Below are 20602 nucleotides of genomic sequence, written 5' to 3' on the forward strand. Positions count from 1 at the left end.
CTGGGGGAGGCACCCCAACATATATCTTCCTGATGTTGATTCTAAGTCAGTCTGTGACCTCAACATTCGTCAGAGTCAGTAGCACAGGCTGAAGTGCTGGGGGAGGATGGGGGCCAAAGAAGCCAGTCTTGTCGTTGGGGGAAGGGAGGGGGCATCAGATCTGCTCCAAGAAACGTCTGTGACAAAGTTTCAGGCTCTGGTGGTTATTTGCTGTGGTGCGCCTTGGCCACGCAACCTCCTCTTGTTAGCCACCTTCCAAGCAGTCCTTGTAGTTACACTCTACATACCCTGTCATTCAACATGTACATTTATTTTTTGGAAGATTTGTTTGAAAGGCAGAATGACTGAGAGAAGGAGAGAGGTCTTTCCATCCCATTGGTCCATTCCCCAAATGCCCATAGCAGGTGGTGGGCAGTGAGGTGAGGGGGAGGGACAGCCTGAAGCCAGGAGCCTGGAAATTTTGTGTGGGTGGCAGGGACCTAAGCGTCTGGTTACCTGCTGCCTCCCAGTACAGGAGGGAGCTAGACACTTCAGTACAGGATGAGAGTGCCCCGAATGGCAGCATCACATGCTGTATCAAGACGTCTCTCTCAAGAAATGTGTTTCTGAAGCATTCAGGGCATGCTGCAGGTGCCCGGTCTAAAGCAGGGGGTGGAACAACAATCCCTTCCCGCAAGAGGTGTGTGAACTTTACAGTGGGAGAGAGCATCTGAAAAGGACTGAATGCGTAAGAAATGGCAAAGAATGCTAACTAGTGAAGAGTGGATGAGGGAAATGGGTGCTTTTTGCCAGGGTAGTCCAGACATTGGATAGAGCCCTAAGGGTGGTGAGGGAGTCCTGTGGGATAGGGGTGCTCCAGGAAAGAGCGCTTTTTTATTTATTTATTAAAAATGAATTGGAAAGGCAGATTTGCAGAGAAGGAGAGATAGGAAGACCTTTCACCTGCTGGTTCACTCCCCAAGTGGCCACAGTAGCCAGAGCTGAGTTGATTTTAAGCTAGGAGCTTCTGAATCTCCCATGTGCGTGCAGGGTCTCAAGGCTTTGGGCCATCCTCGCCTGCTTTCCCAGTTGAGGAAATAAAACAGGGAGCTGGATGGGAAGCAGGGCTGCAGGACATGAACTGGTGCCCATATGAAGTCTCAGTGCACACAAGTCAAGGACTTTAGCCACTAGGCTACCATGCTGGGTCACCTATTTTACCTATTTTTTAAAGATTTTATTTATTTGAAAGAGTTGTACATAGAAGGAGAGGAAGACACAAAGACTTTCCATGTGCTGGTTCATGCTCCAAATGGCTGCAACAACCAGGGTTGGGGACAGTAAAACCAGGAGCCCAGAAGCTTCCTTCAAGTTTCCCACATAGGTATAGGGGCCCAAGCACTTGGGCCACCATGTGCCACCCTCCGGCTTCCATCAGGGAGCTTGATCAGCCAGTAGAGCAGCTAGGACTCCAGCCATTGCCATGTGGGATCATGGCACTGCAGACAATGATTTAGCTCACTGAGCCACAGTGCTGGAACTGTAAGGGAGGGGAACAGGAGTGAGTGTGTACAAACAAGGCCAGGGGAGTGGGAGTGTCTGCAGGGGGAGAAGCAGGTGCCTGGGCCTTGCTGGCCAGCCACTGCACACACCTGGCGTGAGACAGAGTGACGTTTGGACTGCTCTGCGCCGGGGAGGTATGGCTTGACTCCTACTGGCTGCACATTGGCAACAGACCCCGTGGTGGCAGGGGGCTGGTCCAGGGAAAGGCCATGGTGGACAGGCCCAGGGTGAGGGCAGGAAGTGGCAGGAGAAGAGTGGAGACACTGCACCTATTTGGAAGCAGGGCTTGTGGATTCATGCGGACTTTGCTCAACAAGTGACCTCTGAATGCTCTGTTTTGGTCAAGTCTCCAATGAAGGATCAGATTAAGGACAAATTCAGCTTCAAAGGAGTAAATCCTGGCCCTTGTTCTGTTGAGGTTCCCAGCCCACCTCTTACTCCTAGTGGGATGGAGGCTCTGGTGGAGCTAGGAAAAGTAGACCTGCAATGATAGCTTTTTTAAAATAATTTTTAAAAAGATTTATTTATTTTTATTTGAAAGTCAGATATACAGAGAGGAAGCTCTTCCATCCGATGATTCACTCCCCAAGTGGCCTCAATGACTGGAGCCCCAATCTGAAGCCAGCAGCTCAGAAGCCCGGAGCCTCTTCTGGGTCTCCCACGTAGTTGCAGGGTCCCAAGGCTTTGGGCTGCCCTTGACTGCTTTCCCAGGCCACAAGCAGGGAGCTGGATGGGAAGCAGGGCTGCCAGGATTAGAACCAGCACCCATATGGGATCCTGGGTGTGCAAGGCAAGGACTTTTAGCCACTATGCTATCACGCCGGGCCCACAATGATAGTTTTTAACAGCAGAAACAAAACCAGCAGCAATAACAGGGCTTATATGGGATGCCCGTATCACAAATTGCTGTTATTTTTTAAAAGATGTCTTTATTTTCATTGGAAAGACAGATTTTGCAGAGAGGAGAGACAGAAAAGTCTTCCATCCATTGGTTCATTCTCCAAGTGGCCACAATGGCCAGAGCTGAGCCGACCTGAAGCAAGGAGCCTCAAGCCTCTCCCAGGCCTCCTACGTGGGTGCAGGATCCCAAGGATTTGAGCCATCCTTCGTGGATTTCCATAAGCAGGGAGCTGGTGGGGGGGCAGGGAGAGGAGCAGCCAGGACATGAACCAGAGCCTACGTGTGATGCTGGCGCTTGCAGGTGGAAGCTTAGCCATAGTGCCAGCCCCAAGAGGCCTACTCTCCCCATTACGACAACTCCCTCCCTCCAAGGTTCAGGGTGAGGTGGAGGCTGAACAGGCACGCTGTACTCAATCAGGAGGGCCTAGTTTTGATGGCGGAGGCACGAGAAGGATGAGCCAGGATGCTTGGCTCCCTGAGTGAATTTTTTTTAATTACAAAGTCAGATGTACAGAGAGGAGGAGAGACAGAGAGGAAGATCTTCCGTCCGATGATTCACTCCCCAAGTGACCGCAATGGCCGGTGCTGCGCCGATCCGAAGCCGGGAACCAGGAGCTCTTCTGGGTCTCCCACGCGGGTGAGTGTCCCAATGCTTTGGGCCATCCTCAACTGCTTTCCCAGGCCACAAGCAGGGAGCTGGATGGGAAGTGGAGACACATGGGATCCCGGGGCGTTCAAGGTGAGGACTTTAGCCACTAGGCCACGCTGCCGGGCCCTCCCTGCGTGAATTCTAAACCTAAGAAGGAAAGGAGGAAGCAAGCTTCTGGACTTGGGGCGGGTCTGCGGTGCTTGAAGAGCAAAGGGCACCTGAGGGAAGCCGGTAGACACCTGCTGGCCCATCCCAACAGTCAGGCTCCCAGAGAACAGGACAAATCCTAGGTCTCACAGGTTACCCCCAAGGAAGGCGTGGGGGCGGGCCCTGCTGCACCCTGCGCCAATCGGAGCGCCAGGCCCTTGGGTGAGAAGCGGCTGATTGGTCGGGGGCGGAGCCCGTGGCCGGCTTGCCCGGGGCGCGCGCGCCGGGCTCCGAGAGGACGCTCGCATGGAGGGGGTGGAGGCGGCCGCCCGAGAGCGGGCCGCCGTGGCCCGCGACTTGCGAGCCCTGGGGTAAGGGGGCAGTGCGGCGTGGCGCGCAGCAAGGGCGGGCCTGCGCCCCCTCCAGACGCGGATGGTGACGGATGCCCCCTGACCCCTTCCCGCCGCCTCGGTCTCGCCTCAGATACGAGGGCTTTCCGGACGCGGCGTCGCGCGGCCCCTCGTGCCCAGACTTCAGGGCTCTGTGCGCGCGGCTGGCGGCGGAGCTGGCGACGCTGGGCGCCCTGGAGCGAAGGCGAGCCGAGGGCGCCGAGGTGCTGCGCGCCGGCGGCGGTGCGTGCGGGGCGGGGGGCCGAGGAGGGCCGGGGGGCGGGGCGGGGCCCGCGCCCTGACGGCTCCCGCCCGCCGCCCGCAGGCCCCGACGCCCAGGAGGAATTTGTGCGGCAGTTGGCCGGCCTGCTGCGGGAGCTGAACTGCCCCGACCGCGCGTTCGGCGGCGAGGACTGCGAGACGGCGCTGCGGGAGCCCGGCGCGGGCCTGCGCCTGCTGCGTGAGCCTGGGATGGCCAGAGCCGGCCCCATGCGGAAGTGGGCGGGGCTGTCAGGCGTGGGGGCGGGGCCGAGGCCTGGAGGCGGGCCTCCCAGGCGGGTGGGGCAAGGTTAGGCTGGGCCGGGCGAGGCTTCCAGGTGGGTGGGGCCAGGGTTAGGCGGGGCGGGGCGCATTTCCCAAGTGGACGGGACTAGGTTTGGGCGGTGCATAGGGCGGGGCTGAGGCATGGGGGCGTGGCGAGTCTCTCGGGTGGGTGAGGCCAGGTTTGGGCGAGGCAACGGGCCCCGAGATGAGCGGGATTTCAAAGTTGAGGAGCCCTACTAGGAGCCCGGTGGGAGGGTCTCGGAGGTGCTGGGTGAGATGTTTTGTAGCCTCCCAAGCTTTTAGGTGTTCGTGGGTGGAGAAGCAGCCCTCTTCCTTGGCACCTTCCACCACTTTTCTTTGTAGGCTTTCTCTGCTCCGAGCTCCAGGCTGCCCGTCTCCTGTGTCTGGGCCCCCAGCGGGATGCCAGCCCTGTGGAACCTTCTAGGGAAGGGGAAGAGGAGGGAGCTGGCCCGGTCCACGAATTGGTCCTTAGCCTGCAAGCCCTGGGGCTGCCGCGACCCACGCGGGGGACTCCTGCCAGCCAGCTGCTAAGGGAGCTGCATGCCAAGGTAGAACCCTCCCAAGACCACCCTCTCTGGCAGGAATGTCACAACCGCAGGGATGCCTTTCCGTGGGGCTGTGGGGGGCCTGGGGTGCAGAGGGTTCCACCCTGACTCTGTTCCAATGTTCCTGTGGTTTCTTTCATCAGATCTCGGAGCTGCTGCCTTCTCTGCCGGCCAAGTCCATGCAGCCTCTCCTCAGCCAGCTGCTGGATGCTCCCAGATGGGTAAGACTGGGTGTGGCTATATGTGAGCGTTCTCCTGACCCAGAGAGACACCCATGGGATGAGGGATGGACGGAAACTCTTCTAGGAAGCACTGGAGACCCTGTCTCAAAGGCTGACAGAGCAGTACCGCTGCCGCCGCTGCCTCCTCCTTCGGCGCCTAGACCTCACCACATCTGCTTTCCACTGGAGCGAGCGGGCAGAGGTACTGCAGGCAAGGCAGTTGGGTGGCCAGAGCAGGGAGGAAGGATGGGGCCAGGACACTTGCCCTCTTGCAGGTCCCCAGGGCCCAGGCCCTTGTAGAAACTTGTATGGGGCTTCTAGATGCTTCTTCCTCCCCGCCAAGCCCTGATCCCTGAGTGACCTCAGACCTTCACTCCTTAGTTAGGACTATGGGCAGGGAGGCAGCATGGGTCTGTTTTTGTGCTGTGACAGAATACCCAAGGCTGGGGACTTCCTAAGCAAAAGAGGTACATTCTGGCTGTGGGTTTGGAAGCGGAGAGGTCCAAGGTTGGCAGGCATATCCACAAGGAGCCCTTGTTGCATCTAACGTGGCAGGCGGCTTCATGAGCCCCGGAGAGCCTGTGAGAATGGGGGATGGTCATGACCTTGGAGGGCGAGCAGTCTAGTTCCAGACCTAGTGGGCAGTGCCCTTGACATGCTCATCTCTGATGTGGCCCTGCATCTTAAATGTTCCTCACTTACCTCATACTGTCCCAGTGGGCACCAAGCTGCCAGTGCAAGTGCCTTTGGGGGCACACAGAGGCCCTCAGTGGGGAGCAGGTGCTCCAGGATGACAGGCACTTGGCAAAGGCTTTGGGGAACCTTCTGCATGTACCCCTTTTCCAGGCCCAAGGAGAGGCCATGAAGGCAGTGCTGACCCCGATTCGAGAGGTTCTGACCCCGGACTCGACTGTCTCCATCGCACATGTCCTGGCTGCCCGGGCTGACCTGTCTCGTCTGGTGCCTGCCACCAGCATGGCTGCCCGCCGAGGGACTTGCTGTGCCATCAACAAGGTGGGCACTTGGGCTGGGGAAGGGCCTGGCCTTCACCTTGTGTTGGCCTTTTAGCCTCTGTCTTGGCCTAACCGGGTCCTTTAACACTGGGTGCCTGGTTGGTGGACTCACTCTGATCTACCCTCTTTACATAGCAGCTAGGACACATCCAAAGGACACACTTGACCATGACTGTCCCTAGCTCAGAACCCCTCTGTGGTTCCCCAGTGCTTCCTGTGGGGTCCTTGCCTGCCCCCCTACCTTGGCCTTAAGATCTTTCCTCACCACCTCACCTTGGTTTCTTTATTTTGAAGGGCGGAGTTAGAGAGGAAGAGACAGGGAGATCTTCCATCCACTGGTTTACTCCCAGGATGACCACAATGGCCAGTGCTGGGCCAGGCTGAGGCCAGGAACCAGGAACCTCATTTGGGTCTCCCACATAGGTACAGGAACGAAAACACTTGGGCCATCTTGTGCTGCTACTTTTCCTAGGCCATTAGCCTGGATTAGAAGTGGCCCATTCACGATTTGAACTAGTACCTATATGGTATGCTAGCGTCACAGGCAGACTTTGCCCATTACACTACAACAGCTCCTGTATTTTTTTTTTTAAAGAGATTTATTTCTTTTGATGGGGCCAGAGCCATGGCATGGTAGGTTAAGTCTTCTGCCTGTAGTGCCGACATCCCATATAGCACTGGTTCAAGCTCCAGCTGCTCCACTTCTTTTTTTTTTTTTTTTTTAAAGATTTATTTTATTTTATTACAAAGTCAGATATACTGAGAGGAGGAGAGACAGAGAGGAAGTGGAGCTGCCGGGATCAGAACCAGCGGCCATATGGGATCAAGGCGAGGACCTTAGCCACTAGGCCACGCTGCCGAGCCCAAGCTGCTCCACTTCTGATCCAGCTCCCTGCTGGGAAAGCAACAAAAGATGGGCCAAGTACTTGAACTTCTGCACCCTTGTGAGAGACCTACAGGAAACTGTAAGCTCCTGGCTTTCAACTGGCCTCACTCTGAATGCTGCGGCCATATTGGGAGCGAACCAGCAGATGGAAGGTCTTTCTCTTTTTGTGTAGATCTACCTTTCAAGTAACAATAAGTAAATCTTTAAAGAATACTTATTTTTATTTGAAAGGGAGAGAGATATTCTATATTGGTTTTGAAACATTAAAGAAAGTAAACAGAGAAGCGCTCAGCTTAAATGACCTCTAAAGTCATCTCAAAATTTACGATTCACGTATGATGGATCATTAAGAAAAAATCACCCTCTTGCTGGAAGTGTCACACAGAGCCCCATACGAGGTCGACAAAGCTGAGGTGGCCTCGTTAATTCTGGTGGGGACATGGACTTGTGCTGTCAGCCTCTTTGTTTCCCTTTGCTGAGCCCCCTAGGACCCTTTAGGATCTTGCACCAATGCGGTCCCTCCTCCCAAAGACATAGCCATGGGGTCACCATCTCTGCTCGCTGGCCCTTTGTCTATGTCTCCCCTCCACCCCCGAAACTCAAGTGTGATCACTTCTCAGGTGCTAATGGGTGCTGTGCCAGACCGGGGCGGCCGTCCAAATGAGCTGGAGGCTCCCATGCCCACCTGGCAGAGCCGAAGGGAAGATGCAGGCGGGCGCAGGGCAGGCCGCCAAAACTGGGGTCGCCGGAAGAAGAAGAAGTAACAAGGAGCCAGTGGCCGGTGGGGACGTGGGAGAATGTGTCCTCCGGGCCATGCTGCTGCCACAGGTGTTGTCTCCCTTGGCTCCTAGCACCCACGTCTCTCCTTGCCTTGCTGCTCAATTCTGAGGCCCCAGACATGCTACCTCCAACCAGCATTCGACACCAAGAACTGTGTTCTCTGGAAAATAAATTTAATTGATGGGAACTTTAGGGCTTCTATCTATGGAGAAAGGGACAGTTCTCAGAGCCCTGTGGGCTCAGATCCACAGGGTCCCCCTTCTCTTGTGGGCATGGTTAGGGCACCTTCAGGCACTGGACAGACATTCTCAGGAGTCCACTACATGGCAGCCTTGCTGTAGGCACTGTGACCTTGCCATGGAAGACTCGTGGGAGTCCCCGCTTTTCCGAGTGTGACACCTCTGGGCAGGAGGGGCAGACACCGATGGGAGATGAGCAGGTGGGTAGCACAGACAAGGGAGAGCAATAAAGCCAGAAGGCAGGGCTGGGTCTGGGGCGGGCCAGATGAAAGTATTGCGCTTTTGAGTATGGTTCCGGGCGGTCTCCCCAAGAAGGTGTCCCTGCAGTAAAATCGCTGTGGGAGTTGGGTGAGTTGTTTTTCAGGCATTGGGGATGGCTGGTACAAAGGCCCTGAGGTAGGACTGGCTTTGGCATGCCCAGAGGTCGGCAAGGCCAGTGTGGCTGAAGTAGAGGATGAGCAAGCCAGGAAGGGGGCAGGTGGCGAGGCTGGAGGTCATGGGGTGGGCCAGGGTGAGGGTGAGGGCTCCGGCTTTACCTTTGTGGAAGATGCAGCTGCAGGAGGACTCTGAGCAGAGGGCTGGACTTGGGTATCCATGGCATCCCTGTTCTGCCGCCCTCCATCTTCTACACATTCTATGCTCGCCCCTACCCCCAGCCTTACTGACCCAGAGCTTCCAGTTTGGGGGCTGTCAGAAGGTCCAAGTTTGAGTCTCGCCTCCAGCCCTTGGGAGCTCTGCCAACCTAGGGGCAGAGCCCCGGTCTGTTCAGCTGGGAAATGGAGCATTGGGGAGATGATGCCCTAGTGTAAATGTCTCCAGCAGGGAAGGGCACTGGAGTGCGCCTTCTCCTAGAGAAGAGATGTCAGGTCCTCTCGTCCAAGGCAGTGAGGGTGGGTGGGGTCCTGCAGGTTGGGACTAGCTCCAGGAGCAGGGGGTGCCAGAGAGAAGAAAGACTGTGACAATGTCTAGGAATCCGGCTTGGGTGACTGGGTGGTGGGTGGAGTCGGCCCCTAGAGGGAGGCAGACAGGGATGCAGGGGCTGAGGTTTGCGGCCACTGCCCCTCCGCATGGACTCTGCTTTCCACACCTGATCTGAGTCCTGCGGGATCGTCCCTGACAGTGACAGGTCCTGTGCTGACATCTTCCTCCTTCCATTTTTTTCCCCTCCTCTACTTACCCCCAGCCTGGGTGATGTTTCCATCAGTATTAAAAACTCCCCAGTGTCTGTACCCACAGCCGCACTCTCATGCGATTGTGAACCTCTGCCTAGCTTTACTTCCTCATGCATTCCTCCAAGATGGGTCTGTTCTTGCCCAGGCCAAAGATCTGTCCCTTGCACATCCAGCTGGGGACAGGTGGCACTTCTTCCTCACCATTTCCAGGTCCCAGAAGGGGTGTGAGGAGTCTGTCTGGGTCCAGGCATGGTGCAGGTGGCAGCCAGTCTCGGGTTCCAGGGGGAGACTGTCCTCTGAACCTGTTTTATGGGGTGCAGGGTAGAAGAAGGGGTATGGTTGTGATGGGAAGGGTCTCATGGCCTTGGCATTGATTCCCTACCCACCAGCCCTCTCCCATTCTGGCCTTACCACAGCTGGCATGGGGGGCTGTGGTGGGTGGGGTGGGGGCTTCTGGGGGGCCCACATCGCCCCTGGCTCCTAGCTTCTTCTTACACTCCACCTTCACTTGGTCTCTGCAGTGTTTGTGGCAACACAGCCCACAGTCTGGGGAAACAAGCAGATACCTAAGGGGTACCCTGCATCCCTGTAGCCTGCAGGTCCCATGTCCCCTCCCACTGACCAACAACCCACTCACCCCGACAGCGGTAGCCTTGCTTGATGACACCCCAGAGCTAGGAATGAGAGCGGAATAGGTTACCCAGGCTGGGGAGGCAGGGGCTGTGAAGTGTGGCACTACCCCTGCTTTTGAAAATGCCTAAGGCTAGAAGCTTTTAACTGCAGCTTGTATATTGTCTCCCAAGTTGGGAAGGTCATCTAGGGTATCAGGGTCAGGTGGAATCTAGAGCTAGTCAATCATGAAGTGCGTGGGTATTTCTGCTGTCCATGTCCCCCGGCCCCCAGCCCCCGGGGTCTAGCATCACCTGGTGTGCAGGTGTACAGTTAGTGAATGAAGGCCGGTGGCTGGGAATTAGTGCAAGGATAGGGAGTGAGATAGGGAGCTGCAGCCACTATCTAGTGTTTAGAGGATGGTATGAGTTCAAGAGTGACCCAGGGTTGGAATGATCTGGAGTCCAGAGATCTGTCTGGATGTCATTTCCCCAGCTGTGGACGCCAATCAGTCTTGGGGACCAATGGGGACATTATGACTGATGCGTCCCCTGTGATTGTCCAGGTCAGCTGGGACTTAGGGCCCATGTGGGACAGGCACATTATCTGGCCTTTGGAGATGGTCTAGAGTGTATCTCCCCACTCTGTTTAGGGTTTCTGTGACAAGTGACGATGATTTCAGGCTGGGGGCGGGTGATGGTTTTTCTGGAGTTTGGAGTTTTCTCTGGGGTCCCCGGGGACTGTCCTCCCTCCAGGGCAGGGCCAGCAGTGAGGGAGTGGGATGCTCTCGGGATCCCCTAGCAAGGACAGAACTGATGCTCACGAAGCCACTGCAGCTGTCACAGAAGGTGGGCTTGCGGAAGGTAACCTCATGGAAGGCGTGCAGGAAGGCCAAGCCCAGCTTGGCGCAGATGGCGCTGGCCTCGAGTAGGTAGCTGGTCAGTTCCTGCTTGCTGAAGGAGCCGCTCCTGAGGGCAGAGACCACGTTCCAGCCAGGCCTGGGAGTCCAAGCAACCCCAGGCCCCTCATCTTCTGGAGTGGCAAAGGGGCAGGGGCACCCAGAAGTTGGGTCTCTCACCCCTGGCGGGGAGGTGGGTGCAGCCCATGGCAGGCAAAGGGGAAGTTGCCCGAGAAGCGCTCGAAGTCCTCCTGTGAGATGGTTCCTCGGCCTTCGGGGTCATAGTTCTTGAACACAGACTTAACATGGGCGTGGGAGGGCAGGCCAAGGCCACATTATCCAGGTCTGATCTCTCACAGCCTCAGTTCCCCTCCCCAGGACCCAAGGTTGTACAGGTGGAAGCTTTCCCAGACTACCCCTAGCCCTGACCCATGGCACCCTGCTCACCTCCACCAGCTGCTCCACGTGTCTTCCCAGGGTGTCCCTGTCCGGCTTGGGTGTCACCCCGGAGGCCCACTCTACCACCAGGGGCGTTTTGAAGGGGGAGGGCGGCTGGGGGAGGGATACAGGCCCCATTAAAGGCAGTACAGAGGTTGGGTGAGAGTCAAAGGTCAGAGGCCAAAGGTCAGGGTTCAGGGCTCACCAGACTCTTGGGGCAGCGGGGCTCCCGGGCGTAAGAGAGCTTGTAGATCTCATCTTCCGTGTAGAAGAGATCCAGGGAAAGCTGTGGGAGGGGGCGTCACAGAGCCCTCCTCGCCCCATCCTCCCGCCGCCCCCAGCGCTGTGTGGACCTCCTTGCTCTGTGGGAGGGGGCGTCACAGAGCCCTCCTCGCCCCATCCTCCAGCGGCCCCCAGCGCTGCGTGGACCTGCTTGCTCTAGCCTCTCCAAAGCCACTCTTCCCTGGGGGCTTGGGAGCTCATGTCTCCCATGTTCTCATTCACACTCGTACTGCCCCTTCCCAGGAATGCCATGGTCATGGCTGCACTGAGGGTTTGTTTTTTAAGCTTACAGGCTTGAGAGAGAGAGAGAGAGACTATGTGTGTGTGTGTGTGTGTGTGTGAGACAGAGGGGGGGAGATCTCCCAGCTGCCGATTCACTCCCTAAAGTGAGTGGCAGCAACAGCCAGGAACGGGCCAGGCCAAGGCCAGGCGGACACTCTATTCTGGTGTCCCACGTGAGTGGCAGTGGCCCGAGTGCTTGGGCCATCCTCCACTGGATGGAAGTGAGCAGCTGGGGCTTGCACTGACACTCATGTCGGCAATGTTGACATTGTAAGAGGCAGCTTCCCCTGCCTCACCATGATGTCCACCCCTCCCTGACCTCCCCCTTTAAGGTTGCAGCCCTTGTCACTTATCACGCCCCTGTGAGCTTGACCTCTTTCTATGGCACTTAGCATTTGAAAGTGATGGTCCCCCAAGAGCGCCTCATGTGTTTTGACTTGCTCATAGCTGTGTGCCCACTGCTTGAAGTAGTTCCTGGCTCACAGGTGCATGAGTATCTGGCAAGATAGTGGCTTTTTAGAACGAGCAAAGCCCAGGGAATTGAGTACCCATCATCTAAGAGCAGAGCTTGCATCACAGGGCCTTGCTTAGAAGGGTCCCTGTTTCATTTAATGCCCCTCCATCACCTTGTGAAATTCTTAATAATTTTGAATAAGGAGTCCCACATGTTGCATGGGTTCTTTCACAGCTATGTTGCTGGTCCTGTTTTAGACTACTAGACTCTTAAATCTGTCTCTAGCTGGGCTGGGGACAGGTGTTGTGCCTTAAGGTAGCTAAATGTGTGTGGGTGTTTGATTCCCAGCTTCCATTAGCTTCCTGCCGGTGCAGGCCCTGGGAGGCAGTGGAGATAGCTCAAGTGATTGGCTGTCCACCACTACGCAAGACACCTGGATTGTGCTATGGCTCTTGGCTTTGCCCCAGCCGTGACCTGGCCGTGGTGGCCGTTAGGGAGTGAGCCAGCAGAGGAGAACCCTGAGTGGCTGGCTGGCTGGCTGGCTGTCTTGGAAATAAAAAAAGACAAACATCTTCGGGTAAAGTAGGACCAGGGGGGGGCCTACACTCAGTCTTGGGAGTGCATAAATTTGGAATGTTAATAATGGGTTTTATGTCTGATACTATAATGAGTATGTTTCTTGAAAAAAAATATATATTTATATATTTGAATATATATATTTTTTTATTTATTTATGATTCCCAATTTGTAGGTCAGGAAACTGAGGCCAAGGGGTGAGTGACTTGCCCAGGACCACATGGCTAGAAAACAAACCTAGGCTTTCTGACCTTAAAGCCCCCACCCTCCAGTGCCCCAGGGCTGCACACCATCCACCACCCAGAACCCCACATCTCCCAGAACCCAGGCTGGGCAGAGCAGGGACAGCTCACCGTGAGCAAGTGCAGGAGGTCCTCATGGGCGCTGCAGGGCGGGCGCTGTCCCTGGAGGGCTGCCAGCTCCTGCAGCCGCAGGTAGAGGCTGTTGAGCTTGTGCAGGTGCAGACGGCCATCAGGTAGCCTGTCGGGCTGGGACTCGTACAGGGAAACCAGGTCCTTGAGGTGCACCCCCAGAATGGGCAGCCGGAAGCCCGTACAGTGAGCCCAGGTGCGGCGGTAGTGTGCGTAATTGTTGCGGGAAGCCAGGAGCTCCGTGAGCTCCAGCAGGGCCTGTGCAGGAAAAGCCCAGAGCAGGGAGGGGGTTCTGTTTGCTGTATCCCCCTAGAAGGGAGTACCTCAGAGGCTCCCAGGTGTGCTCCATCCCCACCGTGCCATCAGGGACATTATGGACACCCTTCAAGCCTCTTACCACCCCACACTGACATCAGTATCCTCCCCAAACAATTCTTCAGGCCCTCATCTCAGAGGTGACCTGTTACCTCCCAGTCCCCAAACCAGAATGCAATCTGAAAAACTCAACATCTGATCCTGGGTGCAGCCATCACTTTCAAACCTTCCCTAGTTCCTCACTGTCATCCAGGAACAAGCCCCAACACCCTGGCTTCTTTGGGTGCTGTGACTTAGATCTCCACCTAGACTGCAATTTCTCTGCTGGCATTGTGGCCTTATGCCTCCTTCACCATCCAGCTCAGGCCAAATACATGCAGAGAGAGTGGGTAGCTGACCAGGGAGAATGCAGAACCTGGACTCTGTGGGATTTGGAGGAGCAAAGTCTATAGGCAGGCCTCCAGGAAGGGGTTCATGGGGAGGCTGGGTAATTCAGGACAGCTGGCCCCTTGGAATTTGGAAAGCCAGGTAGGGGTTCACCTTGGTGCTGTCCGGGCTCAAGTGGGCATGGGAGTCCTTGAGTCTGGAGATGGCGCTGTGACACAGGCCCCCCGTGACCGCCATCAGTGTGTTGAAGTTCTGCAGCTTGTGGAGCCTCTAGGACAGGAGAGGTGGGAGGGACAAGTGGGAGCATCCCAGCTGAGCTGGGGGTGGGGCAGCCATGCATGGGTGTGCACCAGAGTGGGCGTGGGACAGGTGAGAGAAGGTGAGTTAGGAGATAGACCAATGTGAGGTCAGAGAGTGTGGGGAGACAACACATAGGGATGGTTGGACAGACCTGGTAAAGACAGGTATGTACCAGACAGGTGTGGGAAAAACCATGGCAGAGTGTCATATCTGCGGCAAGGGGAGCAGGGAGTGACCAGTAACAGGTGCCAGGAAGCAAGAAGGCATGGGCCCTGGGCAGGGTTGGGAACTGGGCAGAGGTGAACGGAGGGAGTTAGATAAATGGGAGACAGGCTGGATCAGCTGGGCATAGAGGGAATCCCTCACTCCCTCCTTTTCCAACTTTCTCAAGCAGAGGTCACTGTGACTGAGCAGGGCCAGGGAGGAGTGGAAGGCGCTTGGACCCTGGAGATCCCAGACCGAGACCAGAACCTCAAGGCCTGAGGGGCGGGAAGGAGGAAGCAAAGCTAAGCGAGGCCTTAGAGGAAGGGCGTGGTTTGCGTGGACATGTGCCAGGGGCGTGGCACATGGGGGCTGGAGGGCTTCCCCTTTCCCCGAACCCCAGGGACAGTATCCGGAAGGGAGGGGCATGACGCGATGGGGCGGACCGCAGGTGCTGGCCCTACGCAAGCGCTGGGAAGGAGGAATGCCTTATTGCTCTGGGCATAGACTATTCGGACCTAAGGCTCAGGAAGGATGGCAAAAGGGCTTGGTTAGCAACCAAATCTAAGGCCAAGGAAGAAATGCGAGGTTCAGGTTGTCAGTCCCCGGACCTGATGCGGTGGGCGGGGCCAGAGGCGTGTGACCTTCAGGGGCCAGCGAGACTTCAGTGGGAACTGGTACTGGAGCTAGATAGGGCAGCTAGCATCCAGAACAGAAAGCAGAAAGGCAGATCAGGCCTCACCTGTGCCACCTGAATGAACTTGTCCAGCACCTGTGCGCGCTGTGTGGGCACGGGGCGACTCAACACCATGACCTGCACCCAGCGGGACACACTGTTGCTGAGAGCCACTGAACCCTCCAGGGCGGAGCAGCCCCGCACGGAGCCCTGCAAAACGTAGTCCCGCAGGTCCCGGGGCTGGGGGCAAAGTGCGTGTCAGGGAGGCTGGGCAGGGCAGGGCGCTCAGCCCTGCCACTCACCAGCCCTTCCCACCTCCCCAGCAGTTAGGACCTCCTCCCAGATCCTAGCTGGGTTTAGCCTGAGGCGGGTTTCCCCCAGATGGAGGAGTGTTGACAGAGCTAGGCCCTGTTCCCAACACTGGATCCTGTTAGCGACTTCCAGACCTTCATGTGGAGGGGCACTGCTATTATCACCCCCATTTTAGAGCATAGACCAGAAAGGACAACTAGTTTGCCTAGGGTCCCAGGGCCAGGATGGGGATGCCGTCTGTATGCTCTCTGTGTGCACCTGACGGCGGGACAGTCTGAGCAAGGTCAAGGAGAGGAAAAAGGACTTGGAACCAACCTCCACTCTCGTTCTGTTCAAGGAGTCCATGCTGCATATCCACCACACAACATTGTCTTTCTCTCTCTGGAAATCTTCATGTTAGGGAACCTGTTCCCACCTTCCCCCAAACTGAAGCGCTCAAGATGGCACTGGCTAGTATGTGTCCCTGTGGACACTGACACTGAAATGGACATGTTGGTGGGTAAGATACAGCCACCACTTGCAGCTCAGCTGGTTCCACTTACTCTGACCCAGATGCTGCTCCTCTGGGACAGGGCCTGGGACTCTCTTTTTGCAGAAAAGAAAACCAAGACTTAGAATGCTGGCAGGGGAAATGAGGCCTATGGGGTTGGAAGCCAGGCAATCCATCTATACTTCACTTCTTGGTCCTCCAGCACCCAGGTCTGACAGCACAGAGCTTGCCATCCCTGCTGGATGCCCACCTGTGGCCCTCCTGGTCTTCTCGGCCCATCCAGGCCCTGCCCACACCAGTCCCTCCTCTGCTGCTCACCGGAATAGCTTGGAAGGAGCGGAACTCCAGGTAAGTGAGGTGCTGAGCCAACTCCCCCGTCTCCAGGTGGTCAAAAAGCAAGGACACTTTGCGCTTTTTGCCAAGGCCTGGGCTGTTCAAGAGTGGTGGGGGGCCAGGACCACCAGGGCTCAGGCTGGGGGTGGGTAAAAAGGGGGCAAGGTCTCAGGGCGGCTCTGAGTCGAGGGCTTAGGTGTGTGGACAGGGGTGGTGGACTGGGACTGGGGTACTGGAGGGCACATGGGAGCGACTCACAGGTTAGAGGAGTCTCCCACGTTGCGTTGGACCATGTTGCCCTCCTGGGCCACTGTGGCCCAGAAACGGCCAATGGCTTCCTCTAGCTGGGGCTCCTGATGCAGCACCTCAGGGTGCTGGGCCAGCCAGTACCTGGGAGCAGTTGAGAGGGCGGTGTGAGTAAGGTTGAGGAACCATAAGATGCTAAGTGAAGTCTCTCTGTGTATGCAGAGGGTGCCAGGCTGGGGGTCGGTGGGGGGCATCTGTGGTAGATGGGAGGGGAAGATATTTGGGGAAAGGATTGTGGAGAATCAGGATAGCAGTGATCTGGAGTCTAGGGTGGGAGGTTCTGACGGTGAAATATTGGGGAGTGACAAAGTGAACTAGGCTGGGAGAAGCGGGGTTTGGGGAATAAAAGCTGGAGGTTTCTAGGTTATTAGCTAGAAGAGGCTTTATGGGGTGGTGCTGGTGTCTCTATGAAGTAGGGGTTCCAAGGAGCAGAACTGGAGAAATCTTAGCATAGGCAAGCCAGGGGTCCCAGAAGTGAGATTTTAGGGAGCAAGGATTGGAGGGAGCTCTGAGAAGTATGTTGGGAGGGCAGCAAGGTGGGAGTCTTGGGTCCTGGAAGTAGGGAGGTCTTGGCTCAACCCTACCTGACCAGGTAACAGATCTGCAGTCGCCTCAGCTCCTGCGTGTCCCCTGTGGCTTCCTGGTACTTGCGTTTTCGTCAAGGCTATGTCTGGCATCCTGGGCCTGCCCAAGCATGCCCTTCACCATCTCCAGTCTCTGCCCACTGCCCTCTACTCACATCATGTTTCCCCTACACCCCCTCCCCCAAAGGATATGAGGTCAGCAGACGGGCAGCCAGATCCGCAGAGGGTAGCACCCAGCTGTGCATGGCCAGCGCCATGTTGAGAACGTGAGCTCCACGGCGCAGGCTGCCAGCTGAGTCTGGGGATGCAAACGGTGGGACTCCACATCAGCCAGACCCTGGGCAGCAGATCAACTGCATCCAAAGCCCGGGGGGACTGCCTGATGGAGGCAGCGGCTCTCAGTAACACCCTGCATGAACTTGAGGGAGCAATTAGCCCTGATGGGGCCTCAGTTTCCTCGTGGGTACTGTGCATTGGCCAGCACAAGACCGGGCATATCTTGTTGAAGATTAAAAAAAAGTGCAGCTAGTTCTCTCATCTCTAATGTAGTGATTGAAAGTCATGCCATGCACCCATGCGCCCAGCTTACACCCCCTAAAAGCAAGGTGGGTGCTTAGCTCAGTGTGGGGCCTGTGTGGCCGTTCTGGGAGAGGGACACTCACCGAAGGACTGGATACACCGCTCCAATAGCTCCTCCACGCTGCAGCCGCCCTCACTCAGTAAGTCCAGGTGCATGGACGCCATGACCTTGCTGATTTCCCGGGGGCTGGGGCATGTCTTGTGCCGCCGGGCGGGGCGGGGCTGACCCCGTCCCCCTGTCTTCCCAGTGCATTCCTGGTGTGACTTCCTGTGGGCACACCCCCACATGCAGGGAATTGTGGTAAGTCTTTTCCTTGGTGGCAGACTCCCATAATTCCTTTTGTTCATGCCCCAAGGCAGTAGGAAAGAAGTTTCTTTAATAGAGAAAAACCTAGGGTCCCTCCTGAGCTATGCTGCTGTTGTAGCAGGAGAGCCTAGCAATATTCCAGGTCTCCTAGAGGATCATGGGAGACCTCTGCCATAAGTGCACTCTCAGGGTTACTCCTGCTCCCATCAGCTAATCAAAGCTGCCCCAAACCTTCGGAAAAAAACTGAGGAAATCACAGTAGAAATACCCTAGCGCTCCTAAGGACCCTGTAGAGGAGGGCCTCCTCCTCTGTGTGGAAGAGAAGTCTCACAGAAGAGACTTCCTGTTGGCAGGGAATCATGGGAGGAGGTCCTCAGATGGTTCCTGTCTCCATGAGACCCCACGGGGATGGCACCAGCATTCCCCTACCACCTTGGGGAAAAACAGGCTGTTGCAGGCTGGGGTCCTGGTTTGGTTCATCCCTTCTGCCCAAGGAGGCCACAGACCCCTCCTTATGACTACCTCCGTTAGTATGCGCTGGGCTTTAGGTTTGGAACCCAGAGAGGAAGCAACCTGCAGTGTTTGGTCTCTCCAGATCTCCTCAGAGCTGGGCCGGGTCCCTGAGGCCAAGGCAGCTTCAAGGAAAGGTTAAAAATAGATTCACTGTGCCTCTGGCTCCTCAGGCTCTGGTTCCAGTCTGGGAGAAAGGGTAATGGAGAAACCAGGAGCAGAATCCAGATTCGAGAAGTTTCTGCTGGCTACGTGATTGATGGGAGTCACTTAAATACCTCAGTTCCCTGGTGTCAAAGATGAAATTGCCTTTGGACCTTCCCCAGCAATGAATGATTACTTTTTTTTTTAATTTATACAATTAATAGGAGAAATAAGGGAGAGAAAGAAGGAGAAAATCTCAACGTTTTCAGTTTATTCCCCCAGATGCTTGCAACAGTCTGGGGCAGTTGAATGCCAGGAGTTTGGCAACTCAATCCAAGTCTCCTACAGGAATGGCAGGGACCAAAGTACCTGAGCTCTCACCTGCTGTGCCCCAGGGTGCGCCTTGGCGGGAACTGGAGCTGGAGCTAGAGGCAGAATCAGTCATACGGGATGGGGAGTGTCCCAAGCGGCAACTGCACTGTGGCCTGAAAGCTGCCTCTGCCCCTGAGTTTATTACCAACATTCTGTGCCTAGTTCCTGCAAAGGGCTATGTACCGGATGCAGTTTGCCCAGGCTGTAAATGGCCAGAAACAGACAAGTTGAACTTGAGGTGCCGAGAGAGAACGTGCTGGGGACAGACAAGAAGCCAGACCTTTGGCTGAGGGTGGAACCAGAATTAGGGAGACCCTCATGACGTGATCCCCAGCAGTGAAACAACAGCGGGCATTCGTGAAGCACTGTGGTGTGCCAACTGACAGCTGTGCCATCTGGATCAGTCGTTCTCCAAGCGGAGTCCCCCATCAGTACCCACAGCATCCCCTCCCAGAACTTGATACATATGCAGATTCTCAGGCCCCACGTCCACGTCAGGGGTGAGCCCAGCAGCCTGCCGAGGAATTCTGATGCAGGCTTGAGCTTGTTAAGCTCTTGTCCAGGATGGTCTCTGATGATTGGATTGACAGAAGACAAGGAAAGGAGACACAAAACAGCTGAGTGACTTACTTAAGATCACACAGGCAGGAAATGAGTCAACCAGGATGCTCGCTGAATATTGTGGGGAAGGAACCCCTTTGCCCATCAGAATCAGGGGAGACTGGAGGAACTACCCTGTCTGGGGACTCAGTCACCACCTGTCACTGTGGGCACAGGAGGACAAGCTGGCCTAGGAGATCAAAGCCCGTTCTAGAACCTGCCAGCCAAGCTGGCCACTGGGCCTTTTCCTGTGACAGGCAGCCCTCTATGGAGTCTAGAGCAGCTGGGGGTGCTTTAAGAGGCAGAGATCGGCCTCACCCTGCATCACACAGCCCTCTCCTGGGCCCCGCAGGAACCTAAAGTCTCCAATCTAGGGGGCAGCAACTGTGATGGGGACCAGGAGGGGACTCAGGAGGACAGGGGTATCTGATGGAGGTAATAGGGTGCAGGTAGGGAGAGCAAGGGGGGAGGAGCAGATGCAGGAGCTCCAACTCCAGGGAGGGTGTGCCCAGGGCTCAGAGGCACCTTATATGTAGCAGCAGTATTGGTCACCCCGCTGGCTGGGGGACTCCTTCACCCATCCCCCAAAAGCAACCCAGGGGCCCAACCTGGAGCAGCAGGCCTTTCTATCCATTGGTCAGGAGTTCAGGACCTTCGTGGGGAGGGCTCACTCACCTCTTGTTGTCTTTCCTGTTCATGCTTCCTGCAAGGGGGCTCCTGTCCCAACAGCTCAGCTGCCTTCCACTTAGGAGGCTCCAGCTTCTTAGACCCCCAGAGGATTGGGGGATTGGAGCCTCCTCTGAGCTTGGGAAGGAAAGAGGAACTGCCCCTCCCCACCACCCCGGGCAGGGGGAAGGAAGAGGCTGGGGAGAAACGAGGGGAGGGTCCCCTCCCCCGCCGGGGATCCCTGCAGGCTGAGGTTTCCGGAACGGCTGGCCCCCACCCCCAGCCACCGGCCTGCACCCTATCTCCCCATCTTTGTGTCTTGAGACCCATCCTTGTCACGCTCCGGTAAAGGCGGAGTTTCATAAAGTATGAGTAATATTTTTATAAAACACACTCAGAAGAAAAGTCAGTATTTTTTCTGTGTGTGTGTGTATGCAATGCCCAAAGGGTGGGGTGGAAGCTTGTGGAATTATTTTGTATATTTCTTTTATGCTTCTTTGATTCCTAAGTTCATTTGAATGTTACCATTTGCACCCTGGGAAACACTGCGCTTCAATATTTTG

General features: G+C 56.2%; 2 protein-coding genes across 5 annotated transcripts; one reads left to right on the plus strand and one right to left on the minus strand.

Moving 5' to 3' along the window:
* The first annotated feature begins 3514 nt into the window (after positions 1-3514).
* On the plus strand, positions 3515-7828 carry FAM98C (family with sequence similarity 98 member C). 2 transcript variants are annotated; one of them, XM_004595078.2, is made up of 8 exons: positions 3515-3609; positions 3722-3870; positions 3953-4087; positions 4534-4739; positions 4880-4957; positions 5043-5159; positions 5804-5971; positions 7477-7828. In XM_004595078.2, the coding sequence occupies exons 1-8, from the start codon at positions 3545-3547 to the stop codon at positions 7618-7620; spliced, it is 1062 nt and encodes a 353-aa protein (XP_004595135.2). In that variant the 5' UTR covers positions 3515-3544; the 3' UTR covers positions 7621-7828. The 2 variants fall into 2 exon arrangements, with proteins under 2 accessions (XP_004595135.2, XP_058530040.1); XM_058674057.1 differs by lacking the exon at positions 5804-5971 and having other exon boundaries at positions 3517-3609.
* Positions 7829-8714: 886 nt separating this feature from the next.
* On the minus strand, positions 8715-20179 carry RASGRP4 (RAS guanyl releasing protein 4). 3 transcript variants are annotated; one of them, XM_058674055.1, is made up of 17 exons: positions 20049-20179; positions 17524-17708; positions 17054-17159; positions 16862-16924; positions 16230-16361; positions 15957-16110; positions 14903-15076; positions 13813-13929; positions 12940-13215; positions 11198-11278; positions 11002-11106; positions 10735-10853; positions 10480-10624; positions 9685-9721; positions 9459-9593; positions 9249-9343; positions 8715-8885 (listed from the first exon to the last, which is right to left on the minus strand). In XM_058674055.1, exons 1-17 carry the CDS (start codon positions 20069-20071, stop codon positions 8841-8843), a joined length of 1992 nt encoding a protein of 663 aa, XP_058530038.1. In that variant the 5' UTR covers positions 20072-20179; the 3' UTR covers positions 8715-8840. The 3 variants fall into 3 exon arrangements, with proteins under 3 accessions (XP_058530038.1, XP_058530037.1, XP_058530039.1); XM_058674054.1 differs by having other exon boundaries at positions 9249-9349; XM_058674056.1 differs by lacking the exon at positions 11198-11278 and having other exon boundaries at positions 9249-9349.
* Positions 20180-20602: the final 423 nt, after the last annotated feature.

This window comes from Ochotona princeps, chromosome 16 (assembly GCF_030435755.1).
Source record: "Ochotona princeps isolate mOchPri1 chromosome 16, mOchPri1.hap1, whole genome shotgun sequence".
Classification (NCBI taxonomy): Eukaryota; Metazoa; Chordata; class Mammalia; order Lagomorpha; family Ochotonidae; genus Ochotona; species Ochotona princeps.